The sequence below is a fragment of the Sus scrofa genome, chromosome 13, assembly GCF_054392235.1.
Source record: "Sus scrofa isolate SSC_HxYL_T2T_F1_AM1 chromosome 13, Sscrofa_HxYL_maternal_Yorkshire_Landrace_v2.0, whole genome shotgun sequence".
Taxonomy (NCBI): domain Eukaryota; kingdom Metazoa; phylum Chordata; class Mammalia; order Artiodactyla; family Suidae; genus Sus; species Sus scrofa.
This window is the reverse complement of record NC_139395.1, coordinates 149995287-150015607: the sequence shown is the minus strand read 5'-3', so window position 1 is coordinate 150015607 and position 20321 is coordinate 149995287. Positions and strand designations below refer to the sequence as shown.

The 20321-nt window shown below is 46.0% G+C and overlaps 1 protein-coding gene across 12 annotated transcripts in view; it reads right to left on the bottom strand.

Annotated features, from left to right (window-relative positions):
• Positions 1–10576: 10576 nt before the first annotated feature.
• The window catches only part of SLC12A8 (solute carrier family 12 member 8), a 143097-nt gene continuing 133352 nt past the window's right edge, over positions 10577–20321 (bottom strand). For all 12 annotated transcript variants that reach the window (XM_021070217.2, XM_084990910.1, XM_084990906.1 and 9 more), the window contains 2 exons: positions 14904–14964; positions 10577–11627 (listed from right to left, as the gene is read on the bottom strand). In XM_021070217.2, coding sequence (XP_020925876.1) covers positions 11465–11627; positions 14904–14964 — 224 coding nt within the window. In that variant the 3' untranslated portion in view covers positions 10577–11464. The remainder of the gene's footprint in view (positions 11628–14903; positions 14965–20321) is intronic.

Here is a 20321-nt window from a genome sequence, read left to right as displayed (position 1 = left end):
GGAGGGAGGGAGAGCAGTCAGGAGCCACCGGAGCCATCCTGACCTGACGTGATGAAGGCATGGACCGAGGAATTGCTGGTGGGAACGAGGAAGAGAGCTGCCCAAGAGATATTTCCCCAAAAGGCAACAGAGTCTGGCAACAGAACAGATGTAAGGAAAGAGAGAGGCGAAGAAGGCCCCAAAGTAACTGAGATGAGATGGCAAGTTAATGGATAAAGTGGCCTCAGCAAAGGATGCCGGGGGAGTGCCCGGATTTCGTGTAACTCCAAGACATCCATGTAGAGATGCAAAAGGCTGGCTGAAGGACACTAGTTGGGTTGCAGAGGTCAGGAGGGAAACAAACTATCAGGAGAGCAAGGGGGATGCCCAGGCATAAACCACCCACACCAGTCGGCAGTGGAAGAAAGAAAAATGGGGAGGCACCTGGCAGATCGGGCCCAAGTTGTGTGTTTGCCAGGACTGACCTGTGTGGGGATGGACACTGGAGGAAGGAGGAGAAATTGGGGTACTTGAGGAGTCAGGTCCATGATGCATAGCACCCCATCAAAGAGGAAAGTTTACTTTCAGGAATGATAGGCATTTCTTAATGGTGACAGATGTCTGAGGAAACTCACTCCCAAGGGCCCAGATCCAGATCAAACCCTCTAAAGCAGGTGCCGGGAAACTTCTTTTTAGGGCCACACTGCTGGCATATGGAAGTTCCCAGGCTAGGGATCAAATCAGAGCTGCAGCTGCCAGCCTATATCACAGCCACAGTAACACCAGATCCAAGCCACATCTGTGACCTACCCTGCAGCTTGTGGCAACACCAAATCCTTAACTCACTGAGCAAGGCCAGGGATTGAACCTGCATCCTCATGGATTCTAGTCAGGTTCTTAACCTGCTAAGCCACAACAGGACCTCCCAGGAAACTTTTTCCATAAAGAGCCAGATAGTCAATATCTTAGGCTTTGAGTAACATGTGGCCTCTGTCACAGCCATTCCACTCTGCCATTGCGGTGGGAAGGCAGCCACAAGCCACGCGTGAATCAATGGGCCTGGCTCTGTGCCAATAAAGCTTTATTTTCAAAAACAGGCAGTGGTTATAACGGTTAATTTTATTTCATATGAATTTCACCCCCATTTAAAAAACAACAGGCTCTGGGTTTGATTGGGCACATGGGACTATAGTTTGCCAACACCTACCCTAGAGGTGAAGAAGCTGTTGAGGACTTAGGGTCTGGGCCAACCTGCATGGGACCGTGAACAATGAATGATGTGAGTTCAAATCCCATAGGACCACTTACTAGCTAAAAACTTTCCCGAGCCTCAATTTCTTCATCTTTAAAATGGGGGAAATAACAACCCCTACCTCACTGAGTTTTTCTGAGGATCAAAGGAGACAATGCATATGGGTGTCGAGGATAATGCCCGGCTCAGTAAAGATTTTCTCATTTCTAAGGATTTGACCATGAATCACAGGACCCCAGTTGCAGATGGGAGCCCCGGTAGGCACCTCTCTAGCACCCTGAGAGGCAGGACTGGAAGGAATGGAGGTGGAGGCTGGGCTGAGAGGTCAGGGAGGGGCTGTACCAGCCAGTGGCAGAGAGGACAAAATGTGTATACCCAGGCCTGCAAAGAGACCCACAGCTGCAAACACATACACATCTGTGCACAGGAAGGTGGTGCAGCCCCCCTCACTGTTCTTAGTGGAATGATGTTCGGCAGTGCTTTGTCTCTGGCTCATCAGTGTGGTCCATGGGAGAGTGGCTCCCACAGTTTGGTTTGTCAGACCCCAGCATGGGCCGGCATGCCTCTCCAGCACACAGCAGATGGAGCTCTGGTCTGGGACTGCTGCGGCTCATCAGAGACCCTGGAGCTGATGGAAATGGGTCTCAGGCTCAGGTCAGCCCAAAACCTTTCCATCTGTGCTCCTCAGAGTTTAGAAAATCAGCTGGGGGAGGGGTTACTTTAAAATGTATGTCCTAGGAGTTCCCGTCGTGGCGCAGTGGTTAACGAATCCGACTAGAAACCATGAGGTTGCGGGTTCGGTCCCTGCCCTTGCTCAGTGGGTTAATGATCCGGCGTTGCTGTGAGCTATGGTGTAGGTTGCAGACACGGCTCGGATCCCGCGTTGCTGTGGCTCTGGCGTAGGCCGGTGGCTGCAGCTCTGATTCGACCCCTAGCCTGGGAACCTCCATATGCCGCGGGAGCGGCCCAAGAAATAGCAACAACAACAACAACAACAACAACTAAATAAATAAATAAAATAAATAAATAAAATGTATGTCCTAGATCCCACCCAAGAAATTCTGGTCTAGCACATCTGGGAAGGGCCTGGGAAACTGCATTTTAGCAAGCATCCCCAGTCATTTTTTCTATCAGCTAAGTGTGAACCACATTTTCAGAAATAAAGCTTTACACCCTCACCTCTGAACGCAGCTGTACGATGAAATAATGGGATTCTCAAATTTGTCCCTGGAACTGCAGCCATCGAACAGGGTCTGCCCCTACTTCTTATGCCTCCTCCTGTTGCTCACAAGGAAGAGAAGCTCAGGTTGGGTGTATTGGGGTAACAGGATTAATTCTAAAATAAACATGAAGATTTTCCAGGGCACTGTTTTTACCCATGAAGGTAAAAAAAAGCCTGGAGAAGAGGCGAGCCAGGGTCCTCCGTCTATAAGAAAATGTGATGAATAATTACTCTTCTCAAAACTTTCTGGGTGAACCATCCAAGTGCAGCTTATTCCAAGCCCAGTGTCCTTTCTTCCCATCCAAGTGCAGCTTATTCCAAGTCCAGTGTCCTTTCTTCCTGGCCGTCCAAGAAATCTGGGCCCATTTCCTGCCCCTTCACTCTAGAACACACCTACAAACTGAGCTGCAGACCACTGGGGGAGCAATTGCTGTCTATCATCTAGTTTCACAGTTTCTGAATAAAAAAAAAAAATGGCTCTGTACACTTTGCCATTCTAAAAATAACTGCTGAGTGACTGAATGAATCCAAGATGAGTTGGGGGGGTGGATGGGTGGGACAGGGTACATAAAAAATACTAAAAACCATGAATTGGGATGGTTTATAACTGAAGATACAGCCCTATTACCGAAGGTCTTTCACTCTGGTTGGGCAAAACGAGGCCAACATAGATCATGAATAAAAGATGTGTGGAACCAAAACTATAGAGTTGCTCACGACGTGTGCACACACATGCTCTCGCTCTCTCACACACACAGTTTATCTAAATAAATGCTGTTCTTCAAATCAGCACCTTGAGAGGCCTTACAGAATTATCCCAGGGACCTGGTCAGTCCTCAGAACGTGTCATGTCGGGATCTCATCTTGAGATTCAGGAGTCAGTTTGCCTTATGGTCACACTTCATTTTCGACCCACAGATGCCTTAACTTGATCCCCTTATTCCCAGATTTGGGTCCACATGATTTCTGGTGAGTCCAGTCATCAAATGAAGCCTCAGAGGATAAAAACTTGAATTTATGAGAATGGTCAAAGGCTATAAAGAGAATACTGAAAATGAGATTCCAAGCATCATTTCAGGAACGGCAGAATCGCTGGGTCAAAGGGGTCACATCCAGCAGGAGACAGAGCTCTGAAAGGGGTGATCAGGGCAGATCAGGAGACTGCCCCACTACCCTCGGGGAAGAGCCCAGTCCAGCTGTTCTCATCCTGAGCCTAGTGGCAGAAACTGGCCAGATGCCCACCAAAACTGGTTCCTCAGTTTCCAGAGCACCCAGCTGGCCCACATTTCGCAGCAGGTGTCCTAAGGGAATGTGTGTGAGGACGTGATATGAGCCCTCTTAGATCCTGAAACCACCACAGTGTCCTCTTTCTGGTCTCACCTACCAGCTGGATGCTGAGAATTTAAGGGGAGACTCTGGGGGCCTAAGAAGATGTTCAACAATGAAACAGAATGACAATGACTGATATTGTGGAGCAGAATGACAGTGGTCCCTGAATGACAGTGTGGAGCAGAGCGCCCCACCCCTTTCTGACACATAACACTGGAACAGGAGCCAGACATAAACTTGTCCAGTATCAAGTCAATGAGATGTGAGGGCTGTCTGTGGCAGCAGCAAGCCCACCCTGACCAATACAGACACGGAGTTGCCCATCTGCTAAGAAGTCCAGTTAAAAACTGACACTGCCGTTGCCAGTGTCTGTCTGTCATCGTGACTTCCGGTTTGGGGTTCGTACTGGAACCTCAGTCTCCTAACACGCCTGGTGTGTGTCACATTGCACAGATCAGCATTCATCAAGCTCTCTTGCTGGCTGCCGGGGGTTGACGGCTAATCCTTTGAAATGCCACTCACCCCCAGAGCTGCCCAAAGTGAATCTGATGTAGACCACATGGCCCATATTTTAAGCCAGTCTTCACATGTGGTGAAGCTCCTTTTTATAGAGCGGCTGCTCGAGCAGACACAGTCACGAAAGCACACGTGCATGTATGCGTGCACGCACGCGCGTGCGCGCACACACACACGTCTGTTTTCAAAGAAACACAATTTACCCCATTTTTGTCTTTTGGAATAAAACTTGGGGGGAAAAAGAAGAATTTTAAAAGGGAGGAAAAAGAAAACCAGACTCTCCATTATTTTAGAGACTCCCATTTAGAGACCTGCGCTGCCTCTTTGAGAAGGAGGCTGTGGCCACCCTTACCTCAGTGAACAGAAGTGGTGGTCAACTGTCACCACCTTCCACTCACCGCAGCCCAGCCGACTAGGGAACAGGTACGTGCACCAGCTTTGATGCCAAGAGCTGGGCTGCATGCCCGGGAGCACAGCCAGCTGGGGGCCCCTGATGCTGCTGGGCCTTTCTTGCCATCTGTTCTGCCTTTTACTTGAATGTGACCTCCCCCCACCAAGAAGAGTACCTTGTCAAGAGGCAGGGGCTTATACCTCCACTTGCTGCCACCAACTGACAAACTGGCATCTATTTCTGCTTGTGAGTCCTCTCCAAGGAGCCCAGGTCCACCCCCGAGGTAGGGATGTGAGCAGGGTGTGGCAAGCACGGACCTTGGCATTGCCCTGCTGCAGAGAAGTGCAAACATCTGGAGTACACCCCCAGCCCCCACGTCTGCAACCCCCACGTCTGATCCTCTGCTCCTGGGCATCCATGTGGACATGGAGGGGATCAGACATAGCAAGAAGCCAGTTATCGGCTCCAGAGTAAGTCTTTGCTCAGAAGAACTGGAGAACAGGGTAGGTTGTTTGATGTTTAGGAAAAGTCCCCAAGGATCTGGGGAGGGAAGGAAGAAGCCTGAGAGGAGGGGTATCGGGACATGGCCACATGGGTCTGATAAGCCAAGAGGTAGATGGGAGACAGAGGTGAAGGTCTGGTCACGAGTGGTAACTGTGGGCTCTCCATGCCATGACCTTCTGCTGCAGGTTCCCTGCTTTGGCTGCAGAAGGGGCCCACCTTGTCTGCCGATGACAAGGCACAGGGTGGCCTCCTGAAACAGGGGGACTCTGCCCTGCTCTGAAACTTCAGGCTAGCAGGTGCCAAGGACTGCTTCGGCTCCCGTGGATTTTTTTCTCTTTCTGTGTTGCCCGCCATTGGTGACATGGAATCAGTAGAGGGGGTGGGAGAACACTTACGTCAGCTCTCCTCTGCCTTGATTTCCTCCCCTCAAACGTGAGTCTCATTTTCATTACTACTTGCAACGTCACTTGAGGCAGGCATGAACCAGAATGCCTATTTCCCAGAGAAGGCAATCAAGGCTCAGAGAGGTTAAGGAGACTACCCAGGGTCACAGAGCTCGGAAGTGGTGGAGCCAGGATTCAGAGAGTTTCTTCCCCAGATGCCATGAATTTGCAACTACATCAAATGCCCTCTCAAAAGAGCTCACGTAAAGGTCAAAGGTAGGAGGAAGGTAAGATCTACATGTTCTTGCTTTGGTCCTTCTATGGTATTTGTCTTTGTTTCATTTTGCTTTGGTTCACTAGCCTTTCCTTATCCTCTGACCAACCTCGTTCAAAACCCACCTCCTCCAAAAAGTCTCCTGGGTTTCTGCCTCACCCACCAGTGTCTCCTGAGCCCTTATGAATTCACCTTGCAGCGTGTCATTGGGCTGTATGCTGTACTGCTTTGTAGTTCTGCTACAATCTTTTCCTGTGTTCCTCCAGTGTCTCCCCCAGTTCCCCAGCCCCCCAAAGATGGCCAGGTGTTCATCCCCAGAGCCTATGTAACAGTTGCTTCTACTACCAAAGGAATTTTACAGATGCAATTAAATTAAGGATCTTGAGATGGGGAGACTATGCTAGATTATCCAGGCAGCCCAGTCCAGTCATGCAGGTCCTTAGAAGCAGAAGAGGGGGGCAGGAGAGGTAGAGAAGATGTGAGGACAGAAGCTGAGGCGGGAGCAAATGGGAGTGTGGATCGCTGGCTTTGAAGGTGCATAGCCACCAAGGAATGCAGGTGGCCTCTAGAGGCTGGGAAAAAGCAAGGAAACAGATTCTCTCCTAGATCTTCCAGAAGGAACCCAGGCCTGCTGAAGCCTTGATTTCTAGCCCCATGAGACCCATCTCAGACTTCTGACCTCTAGAACTGTAGGAGAGTACATGTGTGTTGTTTTAAGCCATTAAATTTGTGGTAATTTGTTACAGCAGCAAAAGGAAACTAATACATCAGGACGGTCTGTTCTGTTTTGCTCCTATCTCCACTCTCGCCATCTGACAACCCACAGCCACAAGCACTGGGACAGTCAGTACTCAGTAGGGGGTGGGGGCCTGTGAACCTCCACTGACCAGTCCCTGCTCCTGGTTCCTCACCACCTCCACATGCTCTGACCTCAGGAGGGATGTGCCCCACTGGGCCTCTCACCCCCTCCCCAGTTTAGGAGCACAGAAAGAGCAACACAGTGTCAGGGAAAGAACAGACCTGAAAGCTGGCTTGCTTCCCAGGCGGGGTCATGCTGGCTGGATTCTTACAAGGGCCTTCTGATAAAGCCCTACAAAATGCCCAGGATGGATTTCTATGATCACTCCTCGGCCCTCCCTGCTCCTCATTCCTGTAGCACACAGTGGGGTACCAGCCCCTTCCAACCCTGGCACTTGCCTGCCTTTCCAGAACCTCCCCTGCCTGGCACTGCCTGAAACCCTGAATTACCCTTCAGCCCGCCCCCATACGCATTTAATCATGTTGTCTCCTCAGTTGGGAATGCCCTGCCCCTTCTCTCTGCCCACTTAAGTGCTTGAACGCAGGTCGGATGTGTCTTCCTCCAAGGAGCCCTCTCTGACTACTGTCAGAATGGCTTAGAGCTCCTCTAGAGCAGACCCTGTGTCTGCTGTCACCACTACTAGGGTCTCTTTAGCTCCCCCCTCTTTTCTCCCATGGAGAAGATGGAGCTGCCCCTCAAGATCCCTCCCACCACTGCAGAGACAGAGGGAATACCTCTGCCCCACCCCCCAGCCCATCAGTCAGTATTAGCTCCTCCCCATGGGAGGGGGAAGGCCAGTCTGATTGGCGGGCAGGGCCTGGAACTGAAAGGTAAGGGGTGATCACTTTGTGATCTCTGCCCACGTGTTATTGGAATATGAACCCAAATGCACTCGCTCTCTCACTCTCTCCCTTCCTCTCTCTCTCTTCCAGCTCCTCATCCAAGGGTCTTTGAGAGAAGTGGATTCTTAGATTCAAGAGGAAGAAAGTTAGACACTACAGGCTTTGCTTCAACCTTCTAACCTCAGCTGCATTCTCTGCTGCTGCCCTTGTACCCTTGTCCAGGCATTAGTACGCAATCTGCAGCATTTCCAATCCTTAAATATGCTCCCTCAGTCAGAAACCTGGAGGGAAGGAAGGAGGATGAAATTCTGAACCGCAGACTTCCACACTGATTTATAATTGTTTGTGCAGGCTGCACCCTAGGTCAGAAGACTTGTTAGCATAACTCCCAGAGACATGTGAGAAAATGACCCATTCTAGTACCCAGTCAGAATGCTCTAGAACTGGGCGATATTCACCTTGAAAGCTTGAGGGTGGTGACTGACTAGTTAGCTCATTTCTGCCTGAGTGGCCTGTGATCGATCATATTTTTATGTTATAAAGCTCTGAGCTTGGTGAGGTGTACCTGGCTCAGGTGAGGTGGCCTCAGGCACTCATACTGTTGCTCAGGCCAAGGATGGATGGGTGGATGGGCAGACCAATGGGTGGGTCAGTGGGTGGGTGATGGGTGGGTGGATGGATGGATCAGTGAGTGAGTGGATAGATGGTTAGATGGACAGTGGATGGATGGATCACTAGATGGATAAACTGATAGAGTGGCATGAAGGGAGACATTCACTGTCTGGAAGATTTCGTAGGACCCTCACTCATTCACACATTCTCACCTACAACTGTGTGCTCTGCGGTAAAAGCTCCAGTCTAGGAATCTGCCCCTTCGTCTACTTTAGAAAATGTTGCTAGTCTCACCGCCATTGGTCATCTGACAGTGCTGACATTTTTAGCATTCATTAAATATAAACTGCCTGAATGATCCAGTGACATCTGTCTCACCCTTCTGACAACCTGAAAGTTCTGCTGACTTTGTCACACACAGAGATTGTATATGATGCCCTTTACGTGCCACCTAAGACCCTCTTTGCCCCACCTGATTCTGGGGCTGAGGCTGGCCCATCTCTGTCACCACCATAGCCACCCACTATGCTGGGCTCCAAGCCCACAAACCCAACAGTGCCACCTGCTTGCCACAGAACTCCCTGGGTACTCACACAAGTTCAAATCACAAGTGCAGGGGGGCTAAGGCCCTTCACGGCTAGCCTTTGACTATGGAGAGCAGGAACCAGTGGCTGAATTCTCATCCTTTCCTCCCTCTGCAAGGGGGTCATTAGTCACAGGTGTTCCTTTGGTGTCTCAGAAGGGTCCTTCAAGACCAAGTGCTCCACTGCACATGACGCTAAAGGGTTACTAGCCCAGTGTCATGCCTCCGTCCCCATTCCACTCTTTTCTCTCACTCCTTCCCTGAATGAACCCCCCGGTAAAGCAGTAGCACACAAACTTCAGCTTTCTGGGGAACCCAGGCTAAGACTTGATTATTGCCATGTTACTGATTACTACTACTATTTAGACAGTATAGTTTGGGTTATATACAAGATATCTGGACCTAAGCAGAGGTTTGGCAAGTTTGGCATCTGCCTTGCACACTAGACTGCATGAGCTATTAATGTCGGCATACTTATACCCATTCTTCTCTTTTTCTTTTCCACCAAACCCATCATATTGGGAAAGTTCTCACCTTGGATACTTGTATCTTCTGCTGTATGTGGTCTTCAAACCCAGGACCATCTTTTGCAAAAGGGATAGTTTGTTATACAGAATTCTAAAAAGCAGAATCACTAAAGGCTTCTGTGGTAGGCTGAGGAATGGCACCCCCCAAAATATCCACATCCTAATCCTTGTTACCTGTGAACGCTTTCTCAATTACCAAAGCCTCTGCAGGTATGACTAAGTTAAGGGGATTATCCTGGATGACCTGCATGGACCCTAAATGCAATCCCTGTGGATCCTTATAAGAGGGAGGCAGAGGCCGACTTCACGTGCACACTATGCACACCAGGGAAGATGATGTGATCACGGAGTGGAGAGAGGTTAGCATTAAAGGTGGGAGTGATATGGCCACAAGTCAAAGAATGCCAGGAGCCACCAGAAGCTGGCACAGGCCATGATCAAATTCTCTCCAAGAGCCTCTGGAGGGAGCACTGTCCTGCTAATACCTTGATTTCAGCACCATGATACCTGGATTTTGGACATCTGCTCTTCAGAACTGTGAGAGGTTAAATGTCTATTGATTTAAGCTACTCAGTTTGTGTCATTTGTTATAGCAGCCACAGGAAGCAAGTGCAGCCTCTCCTTTAAAAAGGACCTCAGAGATCAGCAGCTCAGCCCTTCATGAATACAGTCTGGCTTTTTATGACTTCCCACGTGCCTACAGTTAACTCGGTGTTTACTTTCTTTAAGTTGCTTCTAGTGATATTTGCAAGTCTGGTATTTAGCCCAACAGGTGCATGAATAGTAATTACAAAACTAGATCTCACTGGGAACAGTAACCATAAGCTAGATCTCATTTTCTAGGAGAGAATGTTGAGATCCAACTGGCCGCTCATTCTGACCTTCCCACCCCTCACTCGCTTTAAGCCCATATCATCCAACAGGTCAAGGTCTCTCAAAATGGGCCCCAAGGGTCCCCTGCATTGCATCACCTGAGGCACTTGTTTAAAATATCAAGTCCAGGACTTGCCCCAAGCTTACCTCCAGGACTGGGGTGCAGAAGTCTGCACTTTTAACAAGGCTCCCAGTTTCCTTACATTTATACACTGATTTTGAGACGCTCTCCTATAGAAGAAAGAGGTCAGAATTGACCCAACAGTACTTCCCTCTGTGGCTCAGCAGTGAAACCACTGACCCTAGGCTAGGGGCTGACCTCATGCTGGGCCCCTGAGAGCAGATGCCTATGATGAATGGCACACTGAGCTCACAGAGAAGCCAAAATAGTCCTGCCCCTTCACATGTTCCTACTGCAAGAGAGCTGCAAAGGTGCTCAGAGCGTGGGGCACCACACATGCTTTTGAGAACATGAGTCACCAGTAAGTAATTCACGGTAATTTAACTTTTTTATTAAAAAGGCCTTCACTAAACAATAAGTTTACAAATGCATGTGCCCTTTGATCGTGCAGTTTCACTTTGGGGAGTTTATCCTACAGATATTCTTTATGCTTGTACATATGAACGCGATTATTCACTGCAGAACTGACTGTAACAGCAAAAGACTGGAAACAATCCAAATGCCATCATTGCGGAACTGAGGCAATAAATTATAGCACATTCATACAATGAAAAATAATGAGGAAACTGCATGGGTATTGATATGGAAATGTCTCCCAGATAGATTGTCAGGGGGAAAAGCAAGGTGCAGAACACATGTAGAACATGCCACCTTCTGTGGATGGAAAGGGGGTAATAAAAATCCACATTCCTATTTGCTTGTATCTTCATAACAAAATGCGGGGAGTATATCTAAGAACAGTGGTTATCTCTGGGGCAGGGGATGGAGCAGAGATGAGGAACAAGGATGGGAGGGAGACGCCTCACTATAGATCAGATTCTACTTAGGGTTTGGAACCATGACAATAACAAAATAAACTTTAAAGTAACCATTTACTGTGGCCCTCAGAACACGCCATCTGGCCCGATTCTCCACACCTGCTCCAAGTGGAGCTCTTCGGACCTGGCGCGTGTTTCAGGGGCCACCGCCACTGCAGTGGGCATCCAGGTTGGACGTGGTGCTCCAGACCAGAATGCACACTTCCGTCATCCAAAGAAGCAGGAGAAGGGCAGGTCTCTGAGTTTCTTACCAAGGAGAACCAGCTTCACAAAGGTTCTGGGATTTGGGGCCACTGTGCCCTGGACAGCTCCAAAAGGGGAGGTCCTGGGGCTGCCTGGTACTGAGGACTCAGTGCCCTAGGACTGAGGGCTCAGTACTCTAGTACCGAGGCATCAGCTGTTCCCGGCTCACAAGGGAGGAGTGGTGGTAGCGATCCCGGGTGGCGAAGTCTGCGTTCTCCTGGGTGAGCTGGGTCATCTCCATGTCCACCCTAGCCAGGGACGGCGCCAAAATGATCTGCTCTTGGGAGGGTCGCAAGCTCCTTTGGTGAGAGAAACACAGAGGGCAGTCAGAAGGAGAGACCCAAGTGCTGAACAGTGGTGGTAAGTCTCCTCCGGGATGGAGAATCGACTTGCAAAAATGTCATCATGCTCAAAAATTACGTAACATGTATTAAACCATGTAACTCTTGAAAGTTATGCACAAGACACTTTATGAACCAAATGTATGAGAAGTAAGTATCAGAGCGAGCACCATTCACCTTCCTTTAGTAGAAATGTACACAACTGGATGACAATAACCTTCCGAATGCTGTCACGTTGGGGTCCTATAGCTTTACTTTGCTTTTTTGTCAAGTGAAATCATGGAACGGGGAGGCTGGAAAGGCTGGAAAGGCTGGAAAGGGGAGGCTGGAAAGGGGAGGTGAGAGAAAAAGAGACACCTTCTCCAGTAAGAAAGTCGAATGAGGGATGATTTCCAGGGCTGAGGGTTATAGAGCAAGCAGCTACTCGGTAAAGAACAAAGGCTTTTGGCACCAAGTTGGCTTAGAGACAAAGAGCAAGTCTTATTACGGAGTCTGGTATGGGGTGTCCACAGTTTATTCCATCTGGCAGAGAAAAATGTTAGGAATGCGCGAGGAAAGTTCAGGTGGCAGAAAGCAGTAAGGGAAGAGCAGCCTGGCAGCCAGGGTAGCTACCGAAGACAGGGATGGCCACACCCCCGCCAGCATCAGCCTAGTGGCCTTATGCAAACCTCCTCATCGCCTGTGCTTCTATTTATTCAGCTTCTCAGGCCCGTCTACTTCCTACGTCTCTGTTAGGTCCTGAAATCACACCTTCAGTATACATTTGCTCTGAAAATGTTCTTTTCTCGTCAATGCTTTTCTTTCTTTTTTAAAGTAAAACCATTGTTTTCTTCTGAGTTCAGGGAACTAATACACTTCACCTTCTAGTCTCTCATGGCCTAAGAATTCTCACCTGGGCAGCTGCTAGGACTTCAAGAAAGACTTCTTAAGGTCTGGATTAATTTCACATAATTCTGGGAAATGTGGGTGTAACAGAGGAATTAATGTAGCCACATTTATTTGCCCTAAACACCCTACAATATTGTCCTTCTTTGGTTTTGAAGAGCATCGGGGGGTTATAGTTGTGAAAACAAACAAACAAACAAACCAAACCACCCTCAAAATTAGAAGAGAAAACACAGCTACCAATGTCTACTTTTATTGGATCACCATTTCTTGGTCCTTTCACCCTCCTGAATAACCACCACAAAATATGCTCAAGTGCCATGGTGAGACCAGCAAGTCTGATGTTGAGACTTAGCTGAAGCCTCCACCGCCAGCTCCACAAGCCTCCAGAGCTACGAACAGTGTGGACCAGATTCCCTTCCAACCAACTACTGTCCTTTTCTAAGAATAATCTCCTAATACATTCTTTCTCCATAGCACTATAGTGTCCTCAGAGGTGAAATTCCAGAAATCCAGAGTCTAAAAGAGAGTAGTGAACTCCCATGGCCACTGGTAGGCTTTCAAAGCAGAAACGCCTAAAAATATTTGTGTAAATCGGATAAGGCCAAATACCCTCAATCCCACACCACTTGCAGCTGCTGAATCTGCAGGGAGTTTCCACACAGAATCTATTTCCACTTAAACTCTACTTGCCCTCAGGACTAGGAGGTTGGGGAAAAGGAATCAGCGCAGGTGTGTTATGACGTGAGTCACCCAACCTAGAGCCTCAGCCTGGAAGAGAGGCAGAGAGGTGACCCCACCCCTCCTGCAGGTCCCCACAGGACATGTAGCCCAGTTTCCAAGCAGATGGCTGGGACTACTCCCTCCACACACCACCCTGCCTGCCGGTCCCTTCCCTGTTGGTTTCCATGGCCCCTGCTCCTTTCGTTCATCATCCTAGGCTCAAGCATCAAGGCTTCATTTCCTGTGCCAGCCTGAACAGCTTATAAAGAGTTGTCTTAAAAAGGATTCTTGGGAGGGAGGAATGGGGAGTTATTGTTTAATGAGTACAGAGTTTCCGCTTTGCAAGATAAAGAATTCTGGATCTGCATAGTGGTGATGGTTTTACAACAGTGTGTGTGTACTTAACACCACTATATCATATACTTTAATTTGATTAAGAGGATAAATTTTATGGTACATGTATTTTATCACAATTTAAAAAGGGGGAAAATTCTTTTTTTTTTTTTTTTTTTTTTTTTTTGGTCTTTTGTCTTTTTAGGGCCACACTTGTGGCATATGGAGGTTCCCAGGCTAGGAGTCCAATCCGAGCTGTTGCTGCTGCCCTACACCAGAGCCACAGCAACATGGGATCTGAGCCGCATCTGTGACCTACACCACAGCGCAAGGCAATGCTGGATCCTTAACCCTCTGAGCAAGGCCAGGGATCGAACCTGCATCTTCATGGATACTAGTCAGGTTCGTTAACCACTGAACCGTGGCAGGAACTCCGGGGGAAGAATTCCTGAATTTACATCTGGGATCAATGGGAAAGGATCTCATAATCCATTAGCAATGTCTGGGCATGGAAGGTGGAAACATTGGCAAGTACAAGCCAGACTTCTAGAGTTTCAAAAACAAACCCGCAAAATGAAACCAAATCACACTTGGTTGGGTTCTGCCTGGCTTTTCCCAGCCTGCAGCTTTGGCTTTTCACTGATATTGAAAGGGGAGGGGGTGATTTTCCAGAGTCTGGAGGAAGCATTGGCACTGGAAGGGTAGAAGGGGAGGAAGGAGATCAGGGCACACGTAAGTCTTACCTTCCCTGGGAGGCCCTCGCCTGTTTGCTGGGGAAAATCTGTTCTTCCCTTTCCTTGGGTATTTGAGCATGGAGGTCCCACAGACATCCTGCAGGACCGCTACTCTCTCTCTGCTCTTGGCCTCTGTACTTTCCACCAATACAGTCACATCAACGACATCTGACTTGAGATGGAAGAACGGGAGCCCTCGGGACCTTGACCTTGTGTATGAGGAAGTATTGATGCTAGCGTGTCTTAGACTGTGAACTCTCTTGACTGATTGCTCAGCAACCAGATTGTAAATAAAACCTCTGTTTGTGATTCCTAGGGATGAGGAGAGATGAGGACATGGGCCAGAGGAAGTGTCTGGTGAGCTGAAAGGGATGGGGTGGGGGGCGAGGCCTGGGCAGTGGAGGGCCGTGAGGAGCAGTCTGTGTCTCCTGAGGTTCTCAGTGGTCAAGTGTTCACACCACAATTCACCCAAGCCCAGCGAGAAATGAGACAGCTTTAGTGCCTCCCAGCACTCCGGGACACGAATCTGCCCTTGTCCTGGCCCCAGATTGGTACAGACCTGCAGGAGGGGATCAGAAGAGACCTCATCCATCTGAAAAGGCTGAAGTTGGAGGCTAAACCTGCAGAGAAGACATATACATACATATTTATGAAGGTTCTACATATGTATCTAGAATCTGTTTTAATGGGATAAATATATATCCCTGAGAAACACACAGAAGAGCACACAAAAAATTCTTTTTCCGTTTTCAGTCTAACCAAACAATGCTCATTATAACACTCTCTGAGAGCAACCTGCTAGGGATATCATATTTTCTATGTTTTTTCCAAAGTTTATTTCTAAACTCCAAAATCCCAAGAAAGCAATTGAGTGTGTCATAGAGAAAACCGTTGAGGACTTGCTAACTTAAATTTTTTTTAAATTTTGATAATGTCTTTTCTTCTATTCAAACTGACACATGTTAAATGCATGACTATTAAATCTTTTCTTCGATTCAAACTGACACAGGCTAAATGCATGCTGTAAAGTCCCCTACTAGGCCATACACACTTCGAGGACAGGAAGCATGTCGTTTTCATCTGGTAACACTCACAGTTCAAAATCCACAGGATCTGGCCCTCAGAGGTTTTCTACAGGTGCCAAGAGAATCAAAGAGCCCCACAGGTATAAATGTTAGAGCGGAAGATTGAAGTGAAATTTTTGTTGATCCTAACCAAATATCCTGACATCAGACATACTGTTTAGAATAGGGTTTATCAACTGAAAGAAAAAATCCATTTCTCCTTTGGTGTGGGTGTTTTTTTAAAATTTCACAAAACGAATTATATGTAACTTTAGGAAATCAAGTCAGATGTAATTTTATAAAATACGTTTCCAAATTACACATACTTACTCTACCAGAAACATATATATGGCTGATTGAAATTGATTAATCAGATCATATTCAATATACGATCAGGAAGTGAGCAGTATTTTAAGAGGCTCATGTTAGAATCTTGACTAATGTCAACTGTATGCAGCTGATAATATATAACTTAGTCTCTTTTAGGGTTCTTATGGCTAAAGGGAGGATAAATTTCAGATTTATTTAGATTTGCACTAATATCTGCACTTGCAGAGAAAGTTCCTAATATATTTTGACATTGTCATAAGAAAAAAAATAAACACAAACATTTTGTTAACTGGCCTTAACTTTTTCGTGACCATTTAGATTCTCAATTATCTAAATTTTAGATGAAGAATGACCTGAAATTTTATTTCATACTTTCCTTTGAAGAGATTTCTAGGACATTATTAAAAACTAACTTTGAAGAAATTCAGAAGCAGCCACTGATGTAATCACCATGTCAATGAAAATCTATCCATTAAATTAACTGATATAAGGGCCCATCTTTGCAGGACTTTTCCTAAAGCATTATTTTTAATGCATATGTGATTCAAGTGTTTGAAGTACAGTTCTTTGAAAAAATGTACATCAGACTACTCTAATTTGGAAGACTTTTTAATTTTCATTATGTTAGGACTTGAAAATATGTAATTGTTTTATTTTAAATTGGAGCACTGTAGAATTTTGGTGAAAAGGGCTCTTGAATGTATTTTTCAACAGCTTTATTATTGAGGAATAACTGACATACAATAAACAGCGTACGGATAATATGTTCTTTCCTTATTCTTGATGCTCTGGCATTTGGAGTCTTGATCCTAGAAGTGCTAATTCCTAGAGAGAGCAAACAACTCCCTTAATGAGCACAGCTTTTTTTTTCTTTTTTGTCTCTAGTCTTTTTAGGGCCGTACCTGCCGCATATGGAGGTTCCCAGGTTAGGGGTCGAATCACAGCTGTAGCCTCCAGCCTATGCCAGAGCCACCACAATGGCAGATCCTGGCTGCATCTGCGACCTATACCACAGCTCACAGCAATGCCGGATCCTTAACCCACTGAGTGAGGCCAGGGATCAAACCCGCAACTTCATGGTTCCTAGTCCGATTCGTTTCCACCACGCCACGATGGGAACTCCATGAGCACAGCTTTGATATACAGACTGATCCAAGCCCCACACCCACAACAATCTTTATCAAACTCTTACACACCAAGCCCATACTCCCCTGCCCTAAATCACCCCAGGGCCAAATACCAACAACTACAGACCACCCCTATATCCCAGAGCCCTCTGAAATTCTTCAAGCTAGCCAATCCTAAATTTACTCAGCTACCTGCCTTGCCCATCCCTTTCCATTAAAACCCTAATAAAGGCTCTGGGCCCTGCTCTCCCCTCTTCCTCTTTTGCCTTCTGATCAAACCTAGTCCTCTCCAGGTGACCCTGCATGGCACAGGTGCCTCCTGTTTCTAGGGATCTGTGAGTGTAAACTTCTTTCTTCATGACGATAATTTCTGTATCTGCGTGCCTTAGCATACTTGATTGACAGAAATCCCAGGTACGTTTTTAGAACAAACTACATGCCTTTTAAAGTGTATTGTCTGCTAAGTGCTGACACACGTCTACATTGTACAACCCTCACTACAAGCAAGATCATGAAGATATCCATAACCTGAAAAAGTTTCCTTGAGCCACTTCCCAAGACCTGCCTTCCATGCATCCACACCCCCACCCCACCAATGATAATGCTATCATTATAGATCACTTTGCATTTTTAATAATCATATATATGTATGCATGTATACATTATATACATACATAATATTACCTTCTGTAGCCTTTTTGTTTGGCTCATTTCACTCAGCATAATTCTCTTGAGGTTCATCTGTGTTACTGCATTTTCATTCTTTTCATTGCTAAACAGTGTTCCATTATATAGGTAGACTATAATTTATTTATAGAGACTTTTTGATGAACGTTTGGATTATTTCCAGTTTCTATCACAAATTAAGCTACTACGAATATTCACGTACATGTTCCTGTATGACCATGCTTTTGATTCTCTTGAGTAAATACCTAGGAGTACAGTGGCTAGCTCGTATTGTAGGTGTTTTGTTTTGTTTTGTTTTGTTTGGCTTTTTGCCATTTCTAGGGCTGCTCCCATGGCATATGGAGGTTCCCAGGCTAGGGGTTGAATCGGAGCTGTAGCCGCCGGCCCATGCCAGAGCCACAGCAACGCGGGATCCGAGCCGCATCTGCAACCGACACCATACCTCACGGCAACACCAGATCCTTAACTCACTGAGCAAGGCCAGGGATTGAACCTGAAACCTCATGGTTCCTAGTCAGATTCGTTTCCGCTGTGCCCTGACAGGAACTCCTGCAGGTGTGTTTTAAGTAAACCTTGAAATAAACTGCCAAACTGCTTTACAAAGTGATAGTATTAATTTTACATTCTCACCAGCTGCATATGATATAGTTCTAGCTATTCTACAGCCTTGCTGACACTTGGCAAGATCAGTGTTTTAAATTTTAATCTCTCATAGGTATGTGGTAATATTACATGCTGGTTTTAATTTGCTTTTCCTAACAACTAGTTACACTGAGAATCTTTTCATGTGTTTGTCATCTATATCTGTTCTTGGATGAAATCCATTTAAAAGTTATGCCCATTTTTTGGGCAAAAGACCTGAATAGACATTTCTCCAAAGAAGATATACAGATGGCCAACAAACACATGAAAAAATGCTCAACATCGCTGATTATAAGAGAAATGCAAATCAAAACTACCATGAGATACCACCTCACACCAGTCAGAATGGCCATCATTAATAAATCCACAAATAACAAGTGCTGGAGGGGCTGTGGAGAAAAGGGAACCCTCCTGCACTGTTGGTGGGAATGTAAACTGGTACAGCCACTATGGAGAACAGTTTGGAGATACCTTAGAAATCTATACATAGAACTTCCATATGACCCTGCAATCCCACTCTTGGGCATCTATCCGGACAAAACTCTACTTAAAAGAGACACGTTCACCCGCATGTTCATTGCAGCACTATTTACAATAGCCAGGACATGGAAACAACCCAAATGTCCATCGACAGATGATTGGATTCGGAAGATGTGGTATATATACACAATGGAATACTACCCAACCATAAGAAAGAATGACATAATGCCATTTGCAGCAACATGGATGGAACTAGAGAATCTCATACTGAGTGAAATGAGCCAGAAAGACAAAGACAAATACCATATGATATCACTCATAACTGGAATCTAATATCCAGCACAAATGAACATCTCCTCAGAAAAGAAAATCATGGACTTGGAGAAGAGACTTGTGACTGCCTGATGGGAGAGGGAGAGAGTGGGAGGGATTGGGAGCTTGGGGTTATCAGACACAACTTAGAATAGATTTACAAGAGATCCTGCTGAATAGCATTGAGAACTATGTCTAGATACTCATGTTGCAACAGAAGAAAGGGTGGGGGGAAAATGTAATTGTAATGTATACATGTAAGGATAACCTGACCCCCTTGCTGTACAGTGGGAAAATAAAAAAAAATTATATAAAAAAAAAGTTATGCCCATTTTTAAAAGTTTTGTTGTTTTCTTAGTATTGAGTTTTGAGAGTTGTTACATGTTATATATACTGTGATTTGCTAATATGTTCTCTCAATCTATAGCTTGCCTTTGCATTTCTTTACCAGTTATGCTTGGGAGATCAGAGTCCTTAATTTTGATGAAGTCCAATTTATCAATTTTTTCCCTACTTTTGATGTTATAGCTAAGAACTCTTTGTCTCACTCAGAGTCACAAGGTCTTTCTTCTGTATTTTCAAGGATCCATTTTGAGCTATTTTTACACTGTATGACGTATGGATTGAAGTTTGTTTTTTGCTTATGGATTTCTAATTGTTCCAGCATCATTTGCTGAAAAGACTATCTTTCCCTCCACTGAACTGCCTTTGCAACATCTCTACTTATCCACTGATTTATCTATCTTGATTTCAATGCTCTCTTGATTAATTTAGCTGTATAATTAGCTTTGAAATCAGATAGTGCAAATCTTCCAAATTTGATTTCCTTTTGCCAAGTTAGTTGGTCTATTCAAGGTCCTTTGAATTTCCACATGAATATTTTAGGATCTGCTTTCCAACTTCTACGAAAAAGGCAACTGTAATTTTGATTGGGATTATATCTAATCAATAGAAAAGTTTGAGAAGAAAGGACATCTTCAGAATATTGAATCTTGGAGTTCCCGTCATGGCGACAGCACAAACGAATCTGACTAGGAACCATGAGGTTGCAGGTTCGATCCCTCAGTGGATTAAGGAACCAGTGTTGCCCTGAGCTGTGGTGTAGGTCGCAAACGCGGCTTGGATCTGGCATTGCTGTGGTTGTGATGTAGGCCGGCAGCTATAACTCTGATTTGATCCCCTACCTGGGAACCTCCACATGCCACGGGTGCGGCCCTAAAAAGACAAAAAACCAAAAAAAAAAAAAAAAAAAAAAAAAAAAAAAGAATATTGAATCTTCCAGTTCATGGATATGGTATATATATTCATTTATTTCTTCACTTTCTTCAATTTCCT